The sequence below is a fragment of the Aedes aegypti genome, chromosome 2 (assembly GCF_002204515.2).
Source record: "Aedes aegypti strain LVP_AGWG chromosome 2, AaegL5.0 Primary Assembly, whole genome shotgun sequence".
Taxonomy (NCBI): Eukaryota; Metazoa; Arthropoda; class Insecta; order Diptera; family Culicidae; genus Aedes; species Aedes aegypti.
In genome coordinates, this window is record NC_035108.1 from 233,860,506 (window position 1) to 233,883,110 (window position 22,605).

At 36.6% G+C, this 22,605-nt stretch overlaps 1 protein-coding gene across 2 annotated transcripts in view; it reads right to left on the reverse strand.

Moving 5' to 3' along the window:
- Positions 1-22,605, reverse strand: part of LOC5569110 (protein yellow) — a 30,979-nt gene extending 8,374 nt beyond the window's left edge. For both annotated transcript variants that reach the window (XR_002500419.1, XM_001652659.2), the window contains exons 1-2: positions 22,127-22,605; positions 1,644-1,768 (exon numbers count right to left, since the gene is read on the reverse strand). Coding sequence is in view for 1 of the 2 variants with exons in the window: in XM_001652659.2 (XP_001652709.2) it covers positions 1,644-1,768; positions 22,127-22,368 (367 nt within the window). In the remaining variant the exon portion in view is untranslated. The remainder of the gene's footprint in view (positions 1-1,643; positions 1,769-22,126) is intronic.

Genomic DNA, 22,605 nt, shown 5'->3' on the forward strand with positions numbered 1-22,605 from the left:
TCAGCGTTGTAGCACGCTGGTGCATAATGAACGGGATGGAAATGAATGCGTTGAAGTGCAAAGTTATTAGCTTCACCAAATCACGGTCGCAGTTGAGCTTTAACTACACTGCAAATGGTGTCAGCTTTGAACGTGTAACGTCGATTAAAGACCTGGGAGTGATAATGGTCCGTAAGCTGAATTTCGCTGAACACATCTCAAAGACAACAATGAAAGCTTTCGCTGTGTTGGGCTTCATTCGTCGTAATGCATCCGAGTTTCAAGACTGAAGACCGTTTACTGTGCAATCGTTCGTAGCCTTCTCGAATATGCTATTCAAATCTGGGCACCATATCAAGAAACGCATATTACTCGCATAGAAAGGGTGCAACGTTGTTTCATGCGGTTTGCGTTACGGAGACTACCATGGAACGATCCGCTCAGACTGCCTCCTTACGAGAACCGCTGTGAACTAATCAAGCTTGAGCCTTTGCGAACACGTCGTGTATCTCTCCAAAGAATGTTTGCTTTCGATGTCTTGACGAATCGGATTTTCGTTCTGGCTCGGAGACCCCGCCCACGTTCATTGTTCTGGACCGCAAGACATCGTACGGTATTTGGACAAAATCACCCGATGGAAAGATGCTTTAATTTGTTAAATGTTTATGTTTTTGACTTTGATGTGAGTAGAAATAAGTTTAAAGCTAGAAGAAGATTATTACATTAGATTAAGACCAATACAGCCTGTACAGCAATGCTGAAGACGAAGTGAAATAAATAAATAAATAAATTTGATGCATGCATTGAAATTTAATTTTGTTCGATGCAATCAAGTTTTCATTTTCGTATATAATATCCTCATATTCATGTATTAAAGATTATGTAGGGGTAGGCGGGGCATAGTGAGCATATCAAGGATTTAATCACAAATAGCAGTGAAGTAAGCAATTTTTTGTCATCGTACAATTATTGTATGAAGTTTAATCATAACATTATTTCAAATAAAATGGCTAGAAATATTATTTGACATTGTGATCCATCATATTTCCGAAAGATGTGTTATCGCTAACCAATGATTTAGATGGGGCAAAGTGAGCATCCCAAGGCATATACAAGTCAAGATTTGTTAGGCTTTGATGTTTTTGAATCTAGTTTTTAAATGATCAAGTCTTTGTTGAACAGTTTATTAAAAGTTGAGATGAGATCTCTGGTCATATAATTTTGAAAGGCTCAAAACAACTAATTTCAAATTTTAGAATCAATAAATTATTATTAAAATTTCAAATACCTGCTGTACGCATGAAAATAAAAGCAAGAAACTACAAAATGCGGAGATTTGCGCTTTTCTTCTATTCCTTCTTCTTTTCAACACTTGCTCACTTTGCCATTTTTTAAGTTAAATCCCTAATAGATGTGTAAAAGAAAATGAACCGATTTCATACATTACTAATTTAAATAACTAATTATTGAAAGTTATTTATATGTTCAAAAAGTTATTCTAAAAAGGGCTTATTATTAAGGAAAGGCATAGTAAAATGAACACCTTAAGGATATCATCTTGTTTCTAATAGAAATAGATAGATTAAAGGAAATTTACGATGATAATGCACTATGCCCCGCTTACCTCTACCGTACCTTATAGTGATTTACAACATTATACATACTCTTTTCAGCTTCATTTGCTTGCGGTAATTGATTAGCTTCCCAGCTTGGGTACGGATGTAGCAAAGGTGACAAGCCGTCTGAAATATTGACAAAGGTCAATGAAGCCGCAACTCCTGATTTCCATCTGGAATAAAAACGAGAATGATACTAGCTTATTAGAATAGTTATCCCATGGATAGAACAGGTTATTGAAAATCACGTTTTAACCAAACCAAACCAACAACGATGGTGCTCTTACATTGGGGAAACCCCTGACACTTCATTTTCATCCCTCCATATTAGTAGTTGACTAGAAAGATTTATTGCGCGCGCATTGTGCTTCCCTCTGCAACAGAACAAAGCGAGTTCTGGTTTAAGAGTTGCAAATTTCACATCATTGCTGTGCAACAGGTTTTCTGTAGTTTAGGTTGTTATGTAGCCTGACCTGTTATTTTTTGTGCGCCTGTATAAATCCCCTGAACCTGGAATAAACCAAACACGTGCCATGAGGTGGGCAGAAACTGAAGTTAAATAAAAGCGCACTGATTTCAATGGCCAAGGATGCGGATGAATGAATCAAATACCATATTTTGGAACGACTAATACGTCCTACCACATGGCACAACAACCAATTGCCCTTCAAAGTGCTAAGACTTTCAAATGAACGTAATCCTTGTTGAAAAACATGGTAATAATAACATAATAACTATGCCTAATAATGGAAAAATAAAATGAACTGTATTAAAACATATGTTCAAGCGTATTATTTTAACTTATTCTACTCGCCATACAACTTCCATCCAAAATGTTGCCCAACAAATTGAAGTCCGCGCACTTGAACGATAAGTTCATGGATGGCATTTGGCAACGATCATGCACCTCACCGTGCAATGATATGGGCTCAACGAACACGTCAAGAATTCACAACGATAAGAGGCACTTGGCATTGGTTGAAATAAAACTTGTTTCTTGAGCTAGTTGAACTTAAACCAAATTGAAGGCTACTCCGGTGGTAAATTGATTTGATTGGAATATATTTAGGGTGGCTGCAATTGCAGTTGTAATGTCCTGTTAAACGTGGTAACCTTGATCGTTGAACCTTGAACTATTACACGCATATCAGAAAAGTTTTTCGTAACTGCTAAAACTTTTTTGTATTTTTGGATTATATTTGAAAAATTGAGTTGCTAAACCGTGATTGATCAGAATAATCGAAGTTGCACAAGGAACCAAGAGATGTTGCTTGGGAGTAGCTTTGCACCTTCAATGTACGCTTTCGAGAACTCCAAACATTATTTAAAAAGCAAATTAGAGCGGTGGCCACGTTCTTACGATCACCGGGAAAGGGAAGGAATGTTAGTGTGACATCCATTGTTACTAGAGACCGAGATCACTTCTGCATTTTCATGGTTGTCATGGGAAGGAGTTTTGTTAGATATGGTTATATAAGCGTTATTCTGCCTCAATTATAACATGTGTGCTACTAGGGACAATTCATGCAACCTCAGTTCAACAGATTACCTATCAGTACTCTGAAGACAACTTAAACGGTAAGTCGACTTTTTTAACGTCGCACCATTCAAAGGCTGTGTTTTGTAATGATAAAAATCAGGTAAAAGTATGGGTTTTTTAATTTTAATGTACAAGAGTTGACGAACTGTTTGTTTTTTTTTTTTCAGAATGCAGATCAAACAGCAGGTTGTGTTTTCAGTAAAGTTGCTAGGTGAGCCAAGAGCAATGATTTGCATACCTGATTAGTATGGAATAGTGTCACCCCGAGCAGAAGAAAATAACTACTGAATACCAAATTGAGGTATTCCATACCAGACAATTTCCAATACCTACAACCTGAATGAGGTAAGAATGAGCCCTGAGGTGAGGTAAAAACCTCAAATAATACCTTCTGAATATTCTACAAATACCAAGGTTATAACTAGATCAGGTATTGTAATACCTAAATAATATTTGATATATTTTCATATAAAAGTGATTTTTTTCAATAATTGTTCAATACCTCCAGCAGTCCTCAATACCTATCAAATACCAAAATGAAGTATTTTTAACATTTTTTTCAAATACCATTATAATACCAAAATGAGGTATTGACAACTGAACAATACCTAATTATGATATGATACCAAAATATGGTATGCATAAGTTATTGCGAGTTACTAGGCCTGAGTGAATGCAAAAATACTAAAACCCTCATCGCTCAGCGAATACTTAACGGATTCAAATAATGTTGTGTCAATATACTGGCACACGTCTAGCTTGTAAAAGTGGCCAGAGGAACTCGGGAATATTTCTGTGACCGGAGTTATTCCAGTGAGTCTCTGGGTCATGTCGGGTAAAAAAGGGCTATTTTTCGGGACATGCGAAGTTATCTTTCTTTTTTTTTAATGATACTAATTTAAATTTGCATAAATCATTAAGATATGATATTCAACATTATAAATAAAGAGATTTGCACCATTAAGAATGTACAGGATGTGGCCACTTGGATTTAATACTCTGAAAAATTGGCTATAGTTTTGATGGATTCTAAACCGTTTCAATTCTCGGAAAGTAGAGATCAAACATAATAGTTCACTAAAATGTGTTCCCATAAGCTTGGCACAGATGTATAGACACAAGTTGGCCACTTTATCGTAAATTTGAGACGTCCCGATGACCCAATCAATGTCATTTATAGGGTCATTCAAATGCAGGACGCATTGTTATCAAATTCAATCGTTTCTCAGAAGGTTTACGCTGATGCATTTTCCTGAAGGTGATTATGAAACAAAGCCAAACTTTGAATTTTCGAGTGCACAAGACTGGAGAATCTGACAACAGTGCGCGTTGAAAACCAATCAAATTGCTTGCTTGCTGGTGGTGACCAATGGATTAAATTTGAAACGCGGAACGCTATTTTGTTCTCAAGTCTTGTGCTCTTGAAAATGTGAGGTGTGGCTTCGTTCTGTAATCACCTTAAAATTCCATGATATAGTGGCCACATTATATCCGATTTCGGAAATTATATGTGACTTGAAATTTGCCTACCTCCAGGGGCACAAAAGCACACCACACTTTTCACCCGACCTGACCCGAGTGACTCACCGGAATAACTCAGACCGAAGAAACGTACCCGAGATCCTTTGATCACTTTTAGAAACTAGATACCATTAAGTCACCAGTCACCGTGCGGCCTCCATTCACCGTGGACATATACAAATTCCTACAGAATAGTCATACAATTTTCTCAAATTATTCTTTTGTCAGCAAAATTAAATAAAACTGATGAAATGAGGTAGTTTTTGTCACAAAGCATTTTTAAAAATCTAGTTTATGTAGTCAAAATCATGTGAATTCTGTTTGATAATGAGATTTTTCAACAGTCTTAGTCAACAGTCAACAGTTAAGGTGAAGATGAATCGAAGCCAAACCTCAAATTTTCAAGAGCACAAATCTGGAGAACCAAATATCCGTTTAAACTGAAAACTTAATCGATTAGTCACTAGCTGGTGGTGATCAATCGATTAAATTTTCTGCTCGAACGAGTGTTCGGTTCTCCAGATTTGTGCTCTTGAAAATTTGAGGTTTGGCTTCGATTCATCTTCACCTTAATTTTTTTAAAATTTCAACTAGTTTTCACTCTGGATACTATTAATAAGATGTATTTCATTGTATGAGCAATGAAATTTTATGCAAATTAGAATTTTTTATTTTGTTTCAGTCGGAACCCAAATGCGCGGTGAATGGATCCTTTTCAATACATATGGTTCCTATTACCGTGCATTAGTGTAGAAGGCATGAAATTATTTGGTAATATTTGATTTATTGGTATGTCGTCATTGAATTACTTCATATTTAGTTTTTCTAGCGTATATGAAATGTTTTGGACAATACAGTCAAACCTCCTATAACGATTTTAATGAAAAAAATATTATTTAGCCAATTATTTAAACTTTTTATGGTTTTATTATAAATGAAGATTTGAATACTCTTAAAAATGAGTGCGCACACTGCTAGCAACATAGTTGCTCCATCAACAACGTTTCTTGAAGATACAAAATTAAAATATAACAAAAACTATACGCACGGTCAATGGTGCACTTGTGTGCACGGTAAATGGTGACATAGAACGGTACAAGGCGACCTTAACATGACATTTTCAAACATAATTTTTGGACATTTTTTTATGCATCACTAGTTTTAGATTTTTCCCTGAATTATTATATAATTGCACGTTCCGTAGTGGTATTAGTACGCTTCAAATTATTTGGAAAAGTTTTATAATTTTTTGAAACGAAAATTTGAAAATTTTTCTTAAATGCACGGTGAATGGTAGCTTGACGGTATGTGTACGAGTATACTGACAAAAAATAGATGAAATCCGTTTAGTAGTCGCTGACCGGTGAGAGATTCAGTATTTTTACTTTCATTCGTCTTTACTACAATAAATCGAAATCATATGTGGTTCCTCCATAATCAGGCATATGGTGAAGCAAACAAATACCACAGATTTCTAAAACCGGAAACACAAAATTGAATGGCTCCCAACTGAGAAGCAATCCAATCTCCATTGGCAGCTTTAAAAGGTAATAAATCCTCGAGCTGTTTAGTGGAATACCTATAATACCTACACACTTAAAATAAATCACAGTATCCTGTGAAATAAATCACTGAAATTGAACTGTAAACAACAAAAATACAGATTTTCCAGTGAAATCTACTATTTAACCGACAAAATCCGTGAAATCTACTATTTTACCGGAGTAAATCCGTAAAATCTACTATTTTACTGGAAAAAATCTGTGAAATAAACAATTTTACTGTTATCCTGTGAAATACTCACGAACAGTTCGGTAACAGCATTATTTCCACCGAATTCCTGTGAAATCGTGTGACAGCTGCTCTGGCAGGCATGAGCTTCATTTTATTTCAGTTTTTGCACACGGCTTACAAGCAGTGAAAGCTGGTTTAGTAGTAGCAAGCCTGCTTCCTGATCGGTAGGTCGTGAGTTCGATTCCCGGTCGAACCATTTTCTTGATTTTGTTCGAAGATTTTACAGATTGTTCGGTGATTTTTCACCGAAGCTTCAGCTGTTGAGATTACGGTGAAATTTCACCGTAATCCGTAATTTTTTATGTGTGCCTCGCGACCCGCCTAAACAACTAGGCTGTGGCACTGATAGCCAATACAATACAATACTAGTTTATCAGATGTCATGTCCCATCGATCTTCATTCTCCTATGGTATGCCTGGGAATAATAAACTTTTGGAAATTTTCATAGGAGACTTGAAAATTTTCAGCAATATCGCAGTGGAATCTTCCAATAAATAAAGGTTCCAATAAATTAATCAGATGATGTATCCAGGACTCATGCTTGATAAAAAATTATTCACAATAAGGGCATTCAAGCCAAATGTAACAAATATATAAATTGTCTGCATCCACATATTAACCCTCACTTTCCCTTGGTAGCACAACTGACTCACAGATTTTCGACGAACACTAGTTGAATCCTGAATCGAATTGGTACGGTTGACTCAATAATTATTGGAATAAATTTATACACTCATTTGTCCTACTACCCAAGTAACAATGGTAGCTTAATAATAGCTTATTCAGCTGATTTATACCCTTATTAACTAAAAAGTTACTTGTTCAACTCGTACTTAGCAACAATGTTTGTTGGGTAAACATCGAACATAAGTTAGCCAATAGTAAAACTATTGATAAACAATCAATTGATTATTGATTTTCAACTAAAATGTTTTGAAATGATTTTTAATAATTATTAGCAGCAACTTTTGTTGAAGCACTTTCTCTCGAAACGCCATTTTGACTGTCAAATTGTGGGAAATGAAAAGTTAACTGAAAATCGAAACTTTGCGTTAAGAACAAGCTTCTGATCTACAAACAAATTTTCCGACGGGCCATATAGTATGCTATACCAATATAGACTAGCTAGGAAGGATCATCTACAAATGATTCAAAATTAAATTTTGAAGATGATTCTGAAGCTCCTGCTTTGGTATAGTATCAATGAATTACATAGAATGAGCAAATGTCGAATAAAATTATCAATAATTCTAGACAAAAATTGTTGCAATCTTCTGTTGGTAAGGTAATTGATTTATATGTTTAGGTTAATTTAGGTTCTAATTATTCAAACAACATTTTATTTTATTTTTTAGTTAACAACATAATTAACTTGAAGACGCTTGGTATAAAAGTTCACGTAATTTATCAAAAACGTTGTGTTCACAAATTATAATGATTTAAGGGCACATGTTTCTTATTTTACAGCTTCTAGTGGACCCTTGTTCAAATACCGAATGACCATTTTCAATCATCACATTATAATCAAGATGCAAAAAGTGCCTCTTAAGGATAATGAAGTCTATTTTTGATCGGTAAACAGAAAAAAAAACAGCTGTAATGAATCTTAAACGGTTATCATCACTTACTGGATTCACAGCATACCTGCTACACAGAATAGATGTCCCACAATTCATGTCCGCGTGTTTGCCCCTCAGCATTCGTCACTTGGTGAACGTAAGTACGAAGAGCCAGGGTGATGTTGCGGTGCAAAGAGATGATTAATTTATTGTGCGAAACGAGTAGTTTATAATTAGACATGGATTGATGGTTAGTGGTAGCAAGACAATTGAAGTGATCGACACAATTGCTGACGAAAACGATTCAATTTTGCACAACGGATTCACTTTTGTGGGTCACGTTTCGTTTCAGCAAATAAACATAATCGTTTTTAGCTAAGCCATTGCATTGGATGTTAGAACTGATCTATCCTATTGTTGTCTTTTTGTGTGTATTCAGTATATCGGAGTCATGACGATAGCATAATAGGTGTTAATGAAAATAAGATATAATAGAAAAAGTTATGTATGTACCTAGTTGCTGTCATCTGGAATACTTTATGGTGGATCAGTGATTAATGAAAAATAAAAAGCACCGCCCAGTTTGGTGCTGTTTATTCAGCTATTTAGTTGTCATTTCAATATCAACGGTAATATGAGCGTGAATTTGTTCATCATCTACCAGTGGTTTTCAGACCGGAGCACTCCACGGAGCATTTGGTGCTTAGACTCGATAAGTGTTCCACAGCGCTTCATAAAGTTTTCCTATTGCTCTTAAAAAGCTTGCTAATTAGCTTAAAATCAGTTGGTTGTTTAGTACTGTATGATCAATAATGTTGATAACACCCCCAACAACTGTGATTTTGTTGCAAAGTAACAATAATGAAATAGTAATGATTATTAAGCATCTGACTAGCATTGAATGTCTGGGATTCCAGCGAATTTGCGATATTAGCGCTTTGGCTAATGATAATAAATTTAATAAATAAATTCAAAGAATGCATGCACAATATAAATCATTTTAAACAAGTAGTACTTCACGACAAACGTCAAATGCTGAACAAACAGCTACCAAGATTTTCGCATACAAACACTATTTATGTATTGTTAATTACAGTCGGCTCTCCAAATCTCGATGTTCTATATCTCGATATCTCTTCTTATGTCGATGATTTCTTCGGTCCCTTCAATCTGCATACATTTTCTCTCTCCGTATCTCGATGTCCTCCTTATCTCGATTTCTCCATATTTCGATGTGTTCCTGTTGATTTTCTGTTCCCAATTATCTCTCCGTATGTCGATTTGACCATAACCTGAGACACCATAACCAAAGGTGACTAGACTAGATTTTAGTGATTCCTGACAATTTTGGATCGCGAGTTGACGTCCGCTTGTTTATTACTTTCATGGTAACGGAGTGATTTTCAATCTAGTATTCATTAAATATTTGTTCTTTGTCTCGATGGTCCGTGATCGAGATGTGGAGAGACGACTGTATTTATTGTTTTTATATACAGTGACGGGAAAACCTTTAAGACCAGCAAACTATTTTTTTATGATCGCTGTTTTTGTGTTCTTTCAGCAAATATACTTGGGGATTTTGGGTTTATAAATTTATTTATGTATTCTTATTTACGTTATCAGAATATGACCCAAGTTAAAAGAATCAGCGAAAATGTATTAACATAAAGAGCTTCCACCACTGGAAAAATACAGGGTGTCCGCAAATTATACGTACAAACTTTGAAGACATGGTTCTATGCAATCCAGCGGCATAAATTCAGTATTCTTGCATGATTCGATATATTGACCTATTACATTCTTAAGCAGTAAGTTTGACACATTTCTGATTTTTTTTTGTAAAACTAAGCCAAATGTGTTAAGTCGTTTTAGAGAGAGTCGTTTTTCGATCTCTAGGGGCCTTCCTTAGCCGAGCGGTTAGAATCCGCGGCTACAAAGCAAAGCCATGCTGAAGGTGTCTGGGTTCGATTCCCGGTCGGTCCAGGATCTTTTCGTAATGGGATGGGATCTTTTCGTAATGGAAATTTCCTTGACTTCCCTGGGCATAGAGTATCATCGTACCTGCCACACGATGTACGAATGCTAAAATAAAATGGTAAATTAGGCAAAGAAAGCTCTCAGTTAATAACTGTAGAAGTGCTCATAAAAACACTACGCTGAGTAGCCGGCTATGTCGAAGAGGGGACGTTAATGCCAAGAAGAAGAAGAAGAAGAAGAAGAAGAAGAAGAAGAAGAAGAAGAAGATTTAAAGTAGAAGACATCTTTGGAATGGCTAGCTGCCTTCAGGTATAACGTCTCCGAAAAATTTACATTTGTCTATCTCAGTAAGAAGCAATAATTTCGTAATTAGGGTAAGTGTTCCCTTAGTTGTGGGTGTTCCTATAGTTGCGGTAGTGCCGTTTCCACTGTTTTTATTACATAAGCCACAAATGTATTACATAAGCCACAAATGTATTACAATACAAATACAAATGTAGATGTATTGAAAAAGGTACATTTACATTGTTTTTAATAGTTTTCAATGTGACCTCACATATTTAGTTGTTCAGATAATTTGCAGACACATTGTATTGTTCTGTGTTATATAGAATTCAAAGTCTTTTATGGTTTAATGTATAATATCCTTTATCTTCTAGCAGTATATTGCAGTTTGTCATGTAAACAAACGTATTTTTTAAATGTTCCTCTTCCATAAAAAATATTACAAATTTCAAAACTTTTCACCCTCAAATTTAATTCGTTTTGTTTAATTATTATTTGTAACATATTTTCGACCAAGTCTAGATCAAAAGATTGGATGAATTTGGAGACAAAATTCATATAAAAAGTCTAACACCTTGTTTTTGTAATAAAAAAATAATATATTGTTCTACTTTTTATTACTTTTTAAAATATTGTTCTACTTTTGACACATTTTACACACAGCCAGTTTGGATTCAGGAAAGGTTAATCTACTCTGGACGCTATCCAGTTGGTCGTTCAGACAGTTGAGATGGTAATCGAGCAAAAAAGGAGCGGCATCCGTTACTAGGCGGTTGTCACTCCGGATTGAAGAATGCGTTCAACAGCGCAAGCTGGGAAGCGATAGTCCACACGCTTCACCGCCTCAAGGTACCGGTGCAGTTGTGTAAGCTTCTAGAAAGCTATTTTGATGGTAGGATTCTACTGTATGACACAGAGGAGGGGCAGAAAAGCGTTCGATTTACCGCGGGAGTACCTCAAGGTTCAATCATGGTCCCGCTGTTATGGAATGCGATGTACGATGACGTACTGAGGCTGCCCCTTCCGACGGGTGTGAAGATTGTTGGCTTCGCCGACGATATCACCCTAGTGGTCTATGGTGAATCGATGGAGGAAGTAGAGTTGTCAGCATCTTCGTACCTGCCACACGATATACACATGCAAAAATGGTCATTTGGCATAGAAAGCTCTCAGTTAATAACCGTGGAAGTGCTCATAAGAACAGTAAGCTGAGAAGAAGACTTTGTCCCAGTTGGGACGTAACGCTAGAAAGAAGAAGAAGAAGAGTTGACAGCAGCGCACTCTATTTCCATAGTTGAGGAATGGATGAAGTCTAGGAAACTAGGACTGGCCCATCACAAGACTGAGGTGGTGGTGGTCAACAATCAAAAGTCCGAGCAACGAGCGCTTATCTCGGTAGGTGATTGCACAATAGAGTCCAAGCGATCCCTTAGGCATCTTGGGGTAATGATCGATGACAAGCTCAGCTTCGCTAGCCACGTTGAATATGCCTGTAAAAGGGCATCTATGGCTATAGCGGCGCTTTCGAGGATGATGTCTAACAGCTCTACTGTAAGAGGCCGTGTGCATCATAGCAGGGATGACGCCCATCGGACTCATCATCAAGGAAGATGTTCAATGCTTCAACCAAAGCGGTACCAGAGGTGTCCGTGACACGTGAAAAGAGGAAACGCTCAGAAGCTAGCAGCAGGAATGGGATAACTCCACTAAGGGTAGATGGACCCATCGGCCAATACTAAATGTGTCAGATTGGTATGGAAAAACCATGGGGAAGTGAACCTGACGCAGTTTTTGTCAGGACATGCTTGCTATAAACAGTACCTGCATAGGTTCGGGCACTCAGAATCTCCTGCGTGCCCCAATTGTGCTGGTGTGGAGGAAACAGCGGAGCATGTCGTGTTCGATTGACCCCGTTTCATTGTTGTGAGAGGTCGCATGCTCGCTACATGCGGAGGGAACACGACCCGCGACAATATAATAGAGAGAATGTGTGCGGATGCCGAGTGCTGGAATGCAGTAACTACGGCTGTCACTCACGTTATGTTAGAATTGCAGCGCTTATGGCGCGCCAATCAAGAGTTGGCTGCAGAGGATTAGCCCTGCCGAGGCTGGTCCCTTGTAACATTGTTTAAGTCGGCTAGGAGAAGCAGTTTGCCTAGGCTACTTCTGCTACACATGTTGTGCTATATGCACTGGCGAGTTATACTGAGTAAATACCGGTTAATACTGAGGAGAACAAAGTTTAGGAAATTCTTCTCAAGCACAGACATTTTAGAGCAACAAATATAGTGTACATGTTGATAGCGAGGACAATTGAACTGAAAACATAAACTAAAAACAAGATATTAGAAAACCGCGTTTGAAAATTTGAGATGATGTAATTTTAAAATTAGCAGGATTTATAAATTCCAAATGAGGTAAACTTGAAGATTAAACTTCAATTATATTATTGAAGGATGTTAACTAAAGATAAGTTTAAAATAAATATCAATTTCTGCACGAAAGCCTGTGGCTGAAACTGGTAAAAATATAAATTTTATTGGTTTGATAAGTTCTCTTGCAAAACGAAAATCATTAAAGTTTTTCTGTCATATGCCCACATAATATCAGCACGTTTGGAATCGATTGTAATAGCAAACTAAATATAATAACAAACCCGAACTGCTGCGTTGGAGTCTTCAAGTTGGATTTACAACAATATGTTGGAATAGATATGGCTTCAAAATTGTGTTTTATGGTCAATAGTGGAAAAATATACATATTTTTTTTTTGTAAAACAAATTGCTCAAGGGCTTTCATATGAATTATTTTCAAACATTTTGTACTATTTTGGTCTAAATTTAATCGAAAACTTTTTTTAAGCAATCACGAAAACGGACAAAGTTATATTGCAAGAAAAAACTTTTGAAACTTTGAATATTTTTATAAAAAAAAATAACTTAGAAAAAGTGTAATTTGTTTGAACATATTTCACGCTATTTTTCGAACTGTTAATCTGAAAAACTCCGATGTACTGCTTGAATACAAAAGATAATATACTAAAAATCATGGAATACTTTGTACACACTACACCGTACAAAAATTATGGATTACGGTGAAATTTCACCGTAATCTCAACAGCTGAAGGTTCGGTGAATCAATCTGTAAAATCTTTAAACAAAAACATGAAGAAAAATAAGAAAATGGCCCGACCGGAAACCGAACTCCCGACCTTCCGATCAAGAAGCAGGCTTGTTACCGCTAAGCCAGCTTTCACTGCTTGTTAATGGTGTGCAAAACCTAAAACAAAAGGAAGCTCTTGTCTGCCAGAGCGGCATTCACACGATTTCACCGAAGTTCGGTAAAAATAATTCTGTTACCGTACTGTTCGTTAGTATTTCACAGATTTACAGTATTTTTTTTTTGTTTCACGGATTTATTCTGGTAAAATAGTTGATTTCACGGATTTCGTAGCCGTGTGGTTAGCGGCGTCAGTCGTTTAGGCATATTGTGCTGCGGAGTGTGGGTTCGATTCCCGCCCCAGTCGGTGAAAACTTTTCGTCAAACGAAAAATTCTTCACTGGTCCACTGGTCGTTCTGTGTGTCCGTTGTCTAATGTAAGTTATGTTCAGTCTGTGCAGCCTATGGCTGAAGATGGTGTAAATTGTCTTTTTTTCTTTATTTTTTTCAGTAAAACAGTAGATTTCACAGAAAAATCAGTATTATTGTTGTTAACAGTTCTAATTCGGTGATTTATTTCACAGGATACTGTGATTTATTTTGAGTGTGTAATAGGGTGCGGCTTATTTTTCAAAAGTTCTCAAAACCAAAAATTCGTGTGCTCATCTGAATTCAAATCACATTAAATGAAAAACCTCAAAATTTGAGCCAAAAATATTAACATTTAGAGGTGGTGCAAGCGTCTTGAAGGTGAATTTTCAAGTTATAAAAAATGACCTGCAGTGAAGTAAACATAACTTTGTTGTTTTTCAACCGATTTTGAAACTTTTAGCACCGTTTTCTTTCAAATTAAATTTATAAAAACTTTGTAGAACATCGAATTTGTCTAAAATCAAAACTTATCTTAGTTAAAAATACTTTTATCCAAATTTTTCCTCATTTTATTAAAAAAATCATTTTTGTTCGACCATAACTTCATTAAAACTCAATCGACTCCGAATCTTTTAACATGTTTTTGAAGCAAATTTAGTTGTTTTCAAACTGTACATACAACACATTTTTCTAAAAAATAATTTTGACTTAGGTATTCATCAAAAACTACCCAAAACCATGTTTTTTCAATGAAAAAAAATCAAATTTCTATGGATTATTTAAGTTTTTTTTGCCGGAAATAGCATTTTTTCTATAAAACTTAAATATATAAAGCATCTTGCCTTAATTACGAGTTGTATACTGCATATATTTTTTAACATATCCAAACATAATTTTGTTTCAAAATTTTTTAAAAATTGTTGCAAAGTCCTTCCCAAAGGTTTAACAAATGAGAAAAATCAGTTTCAGCTTTAAGGTTGGTTTGCTACTGACAAGAAAAGGAATCGCCTATCTCGATGCGTGGAAAATTTCTCCCAAGAAATGCTCCAGAAAATCACATTTTTCTGATCGCAGTACGCAGTTGAAAAGAAATGTCATTTCAAATGGGGCTCTCTGTAGGAAATTTCTTGACCCATTCAGTCAAGGAATTTCTTTACTTTTCTTGAGCGAAGCAGCATACTTAGCTTTAGAAACAATATTTAACTGCCAAAGATTTGACAAAACTGGCATTTTTCGTTAAAAAATCATGTTTTTGTGCCGTTTTTGATGAATAACTTGGTCAAGACATTTTTTTAGTGAAATGTGATATATGAAAGGTTTGAAAACATGTAAAAAGATTTGGAATCGGTTAAGTAATCATGAAGTTATGGTTAAACAAAGTTAAAATTTTTAGTAAAATGAGGAAAAATTTGGAATAAATCACTTTTAACTAAAACTTGTTTTGTTTTTAGACAAATTTGGAGTTCTACAAAGTTTTTACAAATTTAATTTTGAAGGTTTTGATGCTAAAAGTTTCAAAATCGGTTAAAAAATAACAAAGTTATGTGTACTTCACTGAAAGTCATTTTTTATATCATAAAAAATCACCTTCAAGACGCTTGCGCCACCTCTAAATGTTAATATTTTTGGCTCAGATTTTGAGGTTTCTCTTTTAATGTGATTTGAATTCAGTAGAGCACACGAATTTTTGGTTTTGAGAACTTTTGAAAAATAGCCGCACCCTAGTGTGTAAGGCATGTAGTTTTCGTAGAAACATTATTTCTCTTCACTATTTAAGACCTTTGCTTGTCTTTTGACAGCTACGTGTATATCGATTACCACTTGCAGTCAACTTCAGGGATAGTTACTCGCTTCAGTGGATGTTGTTGGCAATGGAGCATCGCATGGCCCTGGTATTCCAATTTCAAAGTACTGGGTTATGTTTCAGATCGGCTCAGCGTTCTGACTCATTTGTATGTGGTAGGTAAAAGTCCAATAATGGAACTTAGCAAAAATTCCGAATGGGTTACATGCACGGCCTGATTCGCTACTCACCACACATTAACGCATATGCGCATTTACGAGAAATTTGCAGTTAGATGTCTTTCTCCATACAAAATAAAATAAGAAAACTTCTGCTGATCAACTGTGGACATGAAAAAGCAGGTAATCCATTGGCAGGGGACCAAGCCGGTCTTACGATACCAGATAGCTAAATGTGGTCAAAATCGATCCATACCAACATCAATCGGACAAAAATAAATGCAGCACATGGTACTTGGGAACTAACTGTGGGTAGCTGAATATCTATAATATCATGATTTTATTATCTCGAAATAAGCATTTGATCAGTGTACATTATGTCTCCAATTCAAACCATGCTTTTTAGATCCATCGGAAATCATCTTTCAATCCTCCAATAATGTTGTTCGTAGAGGTTACTCTGGAAAAAATGTGCACTTTCCTGACACGTGGAAGTGCTTGTAGATCACTAAGCTGAGAAGCAAAATTTGTTTCGGCTGAGATATAACAACAAGAACATGAATAAGAACACTTCACCTAATGATATGCAAATGAGATCAGCATTTTGAGCATTTGCTTACTGCTGCACATAGAACATGATTTGGATTTTTTCAGGTTCTCTTTGAAACGCCACTGGAAAAAATCCTCCATACAAAATAAGCTCATCACTATTCAACGAACGCACAACAATGAAAGTCAACCCGGCATGACCTTGCTAGGTAAACGATTAGTGATAAACAAAGGTGCACTATAAGATTCCAACAGTGATTTGTGAAATTGATCTATAATAGATACTGAACCGACGCCTTCATTTATTTGCCGTTCTTAAAACTGGAATGCAATTATAAGTTCATTACATAAACTAAATCGTATATTGCGTACGCCTCGCTACTTGTACCTCCAAGCAGAAGCAGTAGTCGCAGTTGGGTTGAATGACGTGCACAAACGCCAACAAAAGCGACGCATCTGCTTGCATGTAAATGTCGATTCCATTGTATCACCTCAGCGTGAAATGGGTTTTGCAAAATCGGGCGAGATTACACAGTGATATTAACATTCGCACGTGCACGGCATGGCATTTAGCCCACAAAGACTACATGCGCTACATACAGAATGATGGTTGCTTTTTATGTGCATCAGATTCATTGGTCAACTTTTGGGTCTGATTTCTAACGATATATTCATTCAATGTACTAGAATTGTGAAGTACAGTCAACTCTCCATAACACGATATTGAACATGACCATCAGTGCAAATGTGATCCAAGCGACCATCGAAGTAGCCATGAAATCCATCGTTCACTATGGTTCTCTAACTCGATATCTTTATACCGATTATCGAGTAAGAGAGAGTTGACTGTAGTTCAATCGTATCTTTAACATATTGAAGGGTTATGACAATTATTACCATTGTTAGGTGCCAGTTGGCCGTAGCGGTAAACGAGCAGGACCCAGCTGAGAATCGTGAGTTCAAATCCTGCCGGGCGATGAATTTTTCGGGATGGAAATCTTCTCCTCTAGTCACACGATATACAAACGCAACAAAAAATAGTCCAAAAAGCTCTCAGTTAACACTCTAAATTTCGTGTTAAAAACTTTACGCGGATTACCGTGCTAGGAAAAATGTGGGAGCTAAATGTTCAAATATCTGGCTCGCAGCGACCTGTGCACTGATTTTTTATTTTCTTTCAATGATGTTTGACCCGTCATATTTATTTGATCCTGTGTGAATTTAATGTTTTTAGCGGTTTACAGTTTTCTCTTAGAGTGGCGTGAGTCATGAACGTTTTTACCGCACGGGTATAAAACCTTCCACCCATTCGAAAAATCATCCGACCGACGAATTTTATTGAATTTACGGATTCGAAAAGCTGTAGACAAACAAACGGCTAACATTTAAGCATAAGCATTGAATTGATGACCATACAATTCGTAGTTGCTACTCCGTGATTGGCCGGAATAATCAAAATTGTACAGGAAACCAGATGCAGCTTGTGAGTATCATACCATCTTCATCGTACGATTTCGAAAACTCCAAATATAGCAAAGTCAATAACGGCACCGCCCGGTCGTTACGGCCATTGGGGAAGGGAAGAAATGTTAGTGTGACGTCCATTGCTACTAGAGACCGAGGTCATCTTTGCATCTTCATGTTTTTCACAGGAAGGAATTTTGTTAGCGGGTGGTTCAAAAGCTACATGATCAGTATTCACCTGGATAAGTGATGCGATTCGTGTAGTCTCAGTTTAAAAAAAACAATCAGTGCGTCAATTTTAATGTCAAACTTTGCAAAGGTTTTTTTTAGTAACTTCTCGGCAAAGTAATACATTTCATGAAGAACTATGTGCTGGAGCAAATTCCATATTTTACCACTAGGCAGCGCTAGACAACATTGAACATTTCAAACTAATATATTGGTCGTTGCAAATCAGATAGATGGCTGGTGTTTTCGGTTAAGTTGTTTGTTAGACCACGTTGCCTTCGATATCCTGCCGGTAGCAGGCGCTAGTGATCAAACGATGCTGAACTCCTAGAAACCCAATGTTTTAGCAAAGATGTTCGTTTGGTTTAGGGCAACGTTTTGTATGCTAGATCATTTCAACAATCTGCCACCCAAACTAGTTTGGATTGAAAATTTTAATCTTTAATATCTGCTTACGTAAATCAGTGGAGGGTTGGAGTTTTCGTTCAATGAATTCCTAGCCCCACTCGAACTTATGCCATACTTTACTCTATGGATCAGTGCACGAGTTCACTATTTGACGTTTTAGCGGTGCCGTGTTATTTATGTGACCATGGAAACTAGTGAATTCGGCACCGCTCAAACGTCAAATTAGTGAACTCGTGCATTGATCCATAGATCAAACCGACTCATATCATGGATTATATCACGATGAGCCCAAATACCGCTCGGCCAAAAACAAGAAGCCCATCTATGACCTGAGATTTCGTTCTTTTTTATCTTCAGTATATTGAGAAATAGGATGTTATAACTAATATAAGGGCTTTATAAATTAACGTTTTAAGTTTGCACTATAATACAATGAAGTTCACAACAAATTTAGGGTAGATGTACCAATAGTGGAGGTACTAAGCACGATTGAACTTCATTTAAACGCCCAAATTCAAGATGCGCAATTAATGTACATATTGATGTTGTAACGGGAAGTAACGACCATTGACTTAATGAGAAAAATGATTTCATCGCAGTAATCCACGGCATGTCAGTGAAAAACAATACCTCCACTATTGGTACACAGTTCCTTTAGTTGCGGTAAAATTATAATTTGTGTTCCTATAGTTGCGGTATCCATTGTTTTCTTATGGGATCCTCCACTATAGGAACACTTTACCGCAACTATTAGTACAAGTAAGAAAAGAGAGTTCAAAAGGAGAGTATCCAAGCGAAGATGTTGAAATATGATTCCCGTGAATTTGTTGGTATTTTCCCTGAATTCCTAAAGTTAAATGAATTTGTGTTGCCCCATTTATCAAACTTGTGGTTCTGCTTCGCGTGTGTCATGTGGTTTCTTCAAAATCTAGAGTGAATTTGTGATAAAAGTGCGAATTAAACTGTTTGTGCAGTGTGAAGGCAACAATGGCCGCCCAATCATCATGCAACGCAAGGGAGTATTTTTCTTATTGCTTACATAGAATTTTCGTACACGGTTGTGGTATTTGTTTTTATGTGGATGTGTATGTCGAACCAGCGAGCGTGTTGGATGTGTAAGTCAAACATGTGTTGATTCACGCGACCACACACGTCTAAAGATTGTCAACTTTGGAATTTCGATGACTATTCCCCTTCCCCGTCAGTGTGGGTATTATAGGAAAGCATATTCGTTATAGGTACTTGTGTGAGTGAGTAGGTAGTTACCGTAGCCATTGACTGTTTAACAAGAAACTTGCAATGATCGACGCGCCACCATAATTCTTATAGCGGAGGGTATTAGAACTAACTTGGAGGTGATGATTTCACAATTTGGAGGTTAAAATCACCTCCAAACACTAGCGATTTTGCGGTGGGATGTTGACGTTTGATGACGAATAGTTACGCATTGATAGCTGATACATGTGTAGCTTGCAATGAGATATCACGCGTCACGTGGACTGTTCTATGTATTGTGTTGTTGCACTGTATTTGAAATGGTGCAAGATTTCGCGGGGTTGGCGTTTGAGCGGGGCATTGTTCACTCTATGGACCGATGCGCGGGTTCACTAATTTGACGTTTGAGCAGTGCCGAATTCACTCGTTTTCATGGTCACGTAAATAACACGGCACCGCTCAAGCTTGAATCGGAAAACTTGTTGAGCTACAGTCTTCTTGTATGCCAATGTTTTGGTAATGCGTGATGATAAATGTATGATAAAGAATTAGGATAGGCGCGATACAGCATTATTATTTTAGTGTTTTTGATCGAGTTCAATATTTGTTTTAGATTGCAGCCATGTATATCTGAGCCATGATAACCAAAACAATCGAGTTCGATTTTCTCGCAACGCCGGTGATTTTATCTCAATTTTCGCGCGTTTGTTTCGCGTCTCGGGTGTAGTAGGTGAATAGGTAGTAGAATGGAAACCCTAAAGATTATGTTTTAATTTTTTAATTTTCTTCTCGTATCAGAAGGAAAAGGAAAAATTTGAAAAGTCTTATCACTTTTTTTATAGAGTGGATTCAGACTGAGCTTTCTAAATTAATCATTATTTTGACCATATACAAAAACCGATGGTAATTTTCGTTTCACCTACAGGTAAAATTAATAGTTGAAGATGGTATAATGAACTTCCTACAAAATACGTGATCAAAACGAAAACATTTTGAAAATTTAGCTCGCGGTGAATTGTAATCCTTTCAAAAAAGAATAAAGTTCAAAAGGACTCATAATTCATTTTTATTATTTATGCCATTACACAGCATTTATATTTTAAATAAAAAAATCAAAATTCAATTAAATAAATTTTAATAATTTATGGTGAAAATAACTAAAATTTTACATAATAACTTATTCTAAAATTGATTCAGGAGAACTAGAGTACATGTTCCATTTTATTACCACGGGCTTCCGTACAGAAATCAGTCCCTTAATTTTAATTTTAATGTTTAATTTATATTTTTATTGCACCTGCCTGAAGTCGATAGATCTCAAGACCTTCAAGCTAAAGCAAATCTTGTTGGCAAACATTGTTTTCTAAATATAGTTCTTTGTTCTGATGTTTTCAGCATCATGAGCATTGTAATTTATACTCTAAAAGTCCCAGAAAAAAATGCATGAAAAAAAAATGTGCTTTATAATCAGTTTGATATTCGTTTTCCACCAATCCATCTTAGTCTCTTTTTTGTATCAATCTCGTATCATGCTTTTGTGTCGAATATGTAAAATATTATAGAACACATTTTCATCGTACCAAGAATAGGAATGCTGCGTTTATATATTTATTTTGCAAACTATAAGAGGTTCGACACTATAAGTGTCGGCATAAACACTTGTTCATGTTTTGCATAATTTTAAAAATCACTTTGAATGGTTCGACACTGAAAGTCTCGACTTAGGCGTAATCTTCAGAGATTGATAAATAACTTTTTGAACTGAGGTTGCATGAATCGCATCACTAACCAAGGTGAATCCAGATCATGTAGCTTTTCATCCCTCCCCACTCCTAAAACTCCTTCCCGTGGCAGCCATGGAGATGCAGAGGTGATCTCGGTCTCTAGTAACAATGGATGTCACACCAACATTCCTTTCCTTCCCCGATGACCGTAAGGACGTGGCCGGCGCCGTTATTGACTTCATCATGTTTAGAGTCCTCGAAAATGTACATTGATGATGACTGGCTACTCCCAAGCCACATCTGTTGGTTCCTTGTGCAATTTCGATCATTCTGGTCAATCGCGGAGTAGCAACTACGAATTGTACGGTCATCTATGCTTATGCTTATGCTTATACTATTAGTACAAGTAAGAAAAGTTTCAGCAGTTCATTAGTTTTAAAGCAATTTGAAAGCTCTTTTCAACTATTCCATGTATCTACAAGCCAATACGTCGATTGGCAGTGTCGGCTTTGTGGCTAATTTAATAGAATCAGTGAAAACGGCACTACCGCAACTATAGGAACACCCACAACTAAGGGAACACTTACCCTATGCAAACTAACGGTAATATTGACCCCAAAACACAGAAAACGGGTTTAGAATTTTGAACAAGCATGTTAGTATAACTGTCATGAACTATGCATGTTTGTTTAAAGATAATCATATAACGTTTAATTGTTCACCTTAAAATAAGTCAAACATAATAACTAAGGATTGATATGTACTATTCCTACCTCGGAACCGTGATGAACAATTTGTCTCGCCATCTTTCCAATCCAAGCGGCAGGTTGTTGGAAGCGACAAACTTCCCAGAGCTTATTGCTTCCTGTTTCGCTTCCTGTGAGGGCCAATCGTACTCCACTTCACGCCATTTGAACTTTTCTTTCAGCTTAACCGCATCGACCGTGGAAACCATCACCACAATTGCTGCTGCGAGCAAGCAAAACGTAACGATCGGTTCTAGTTTTGACCTCATCGTTGTGCACTTCACCTTTCGCTATTTCAGACCCCGTTGCTCTATTTTTCACAAATGTACCCCTCAAGCAACTACAGCACAGTTCTAGCCACTAATTCAAATCAAGTTCACTATCCATTCACCAGCACTGCACAAAATTTCAGACCAGGTAAGTACCAACTTTTTCCCAGCACCCGGACAGCTCGTATTCCGACCGAAACGATCGCGTTGAGAGATCGAACGCTTTTGATCTCTGAT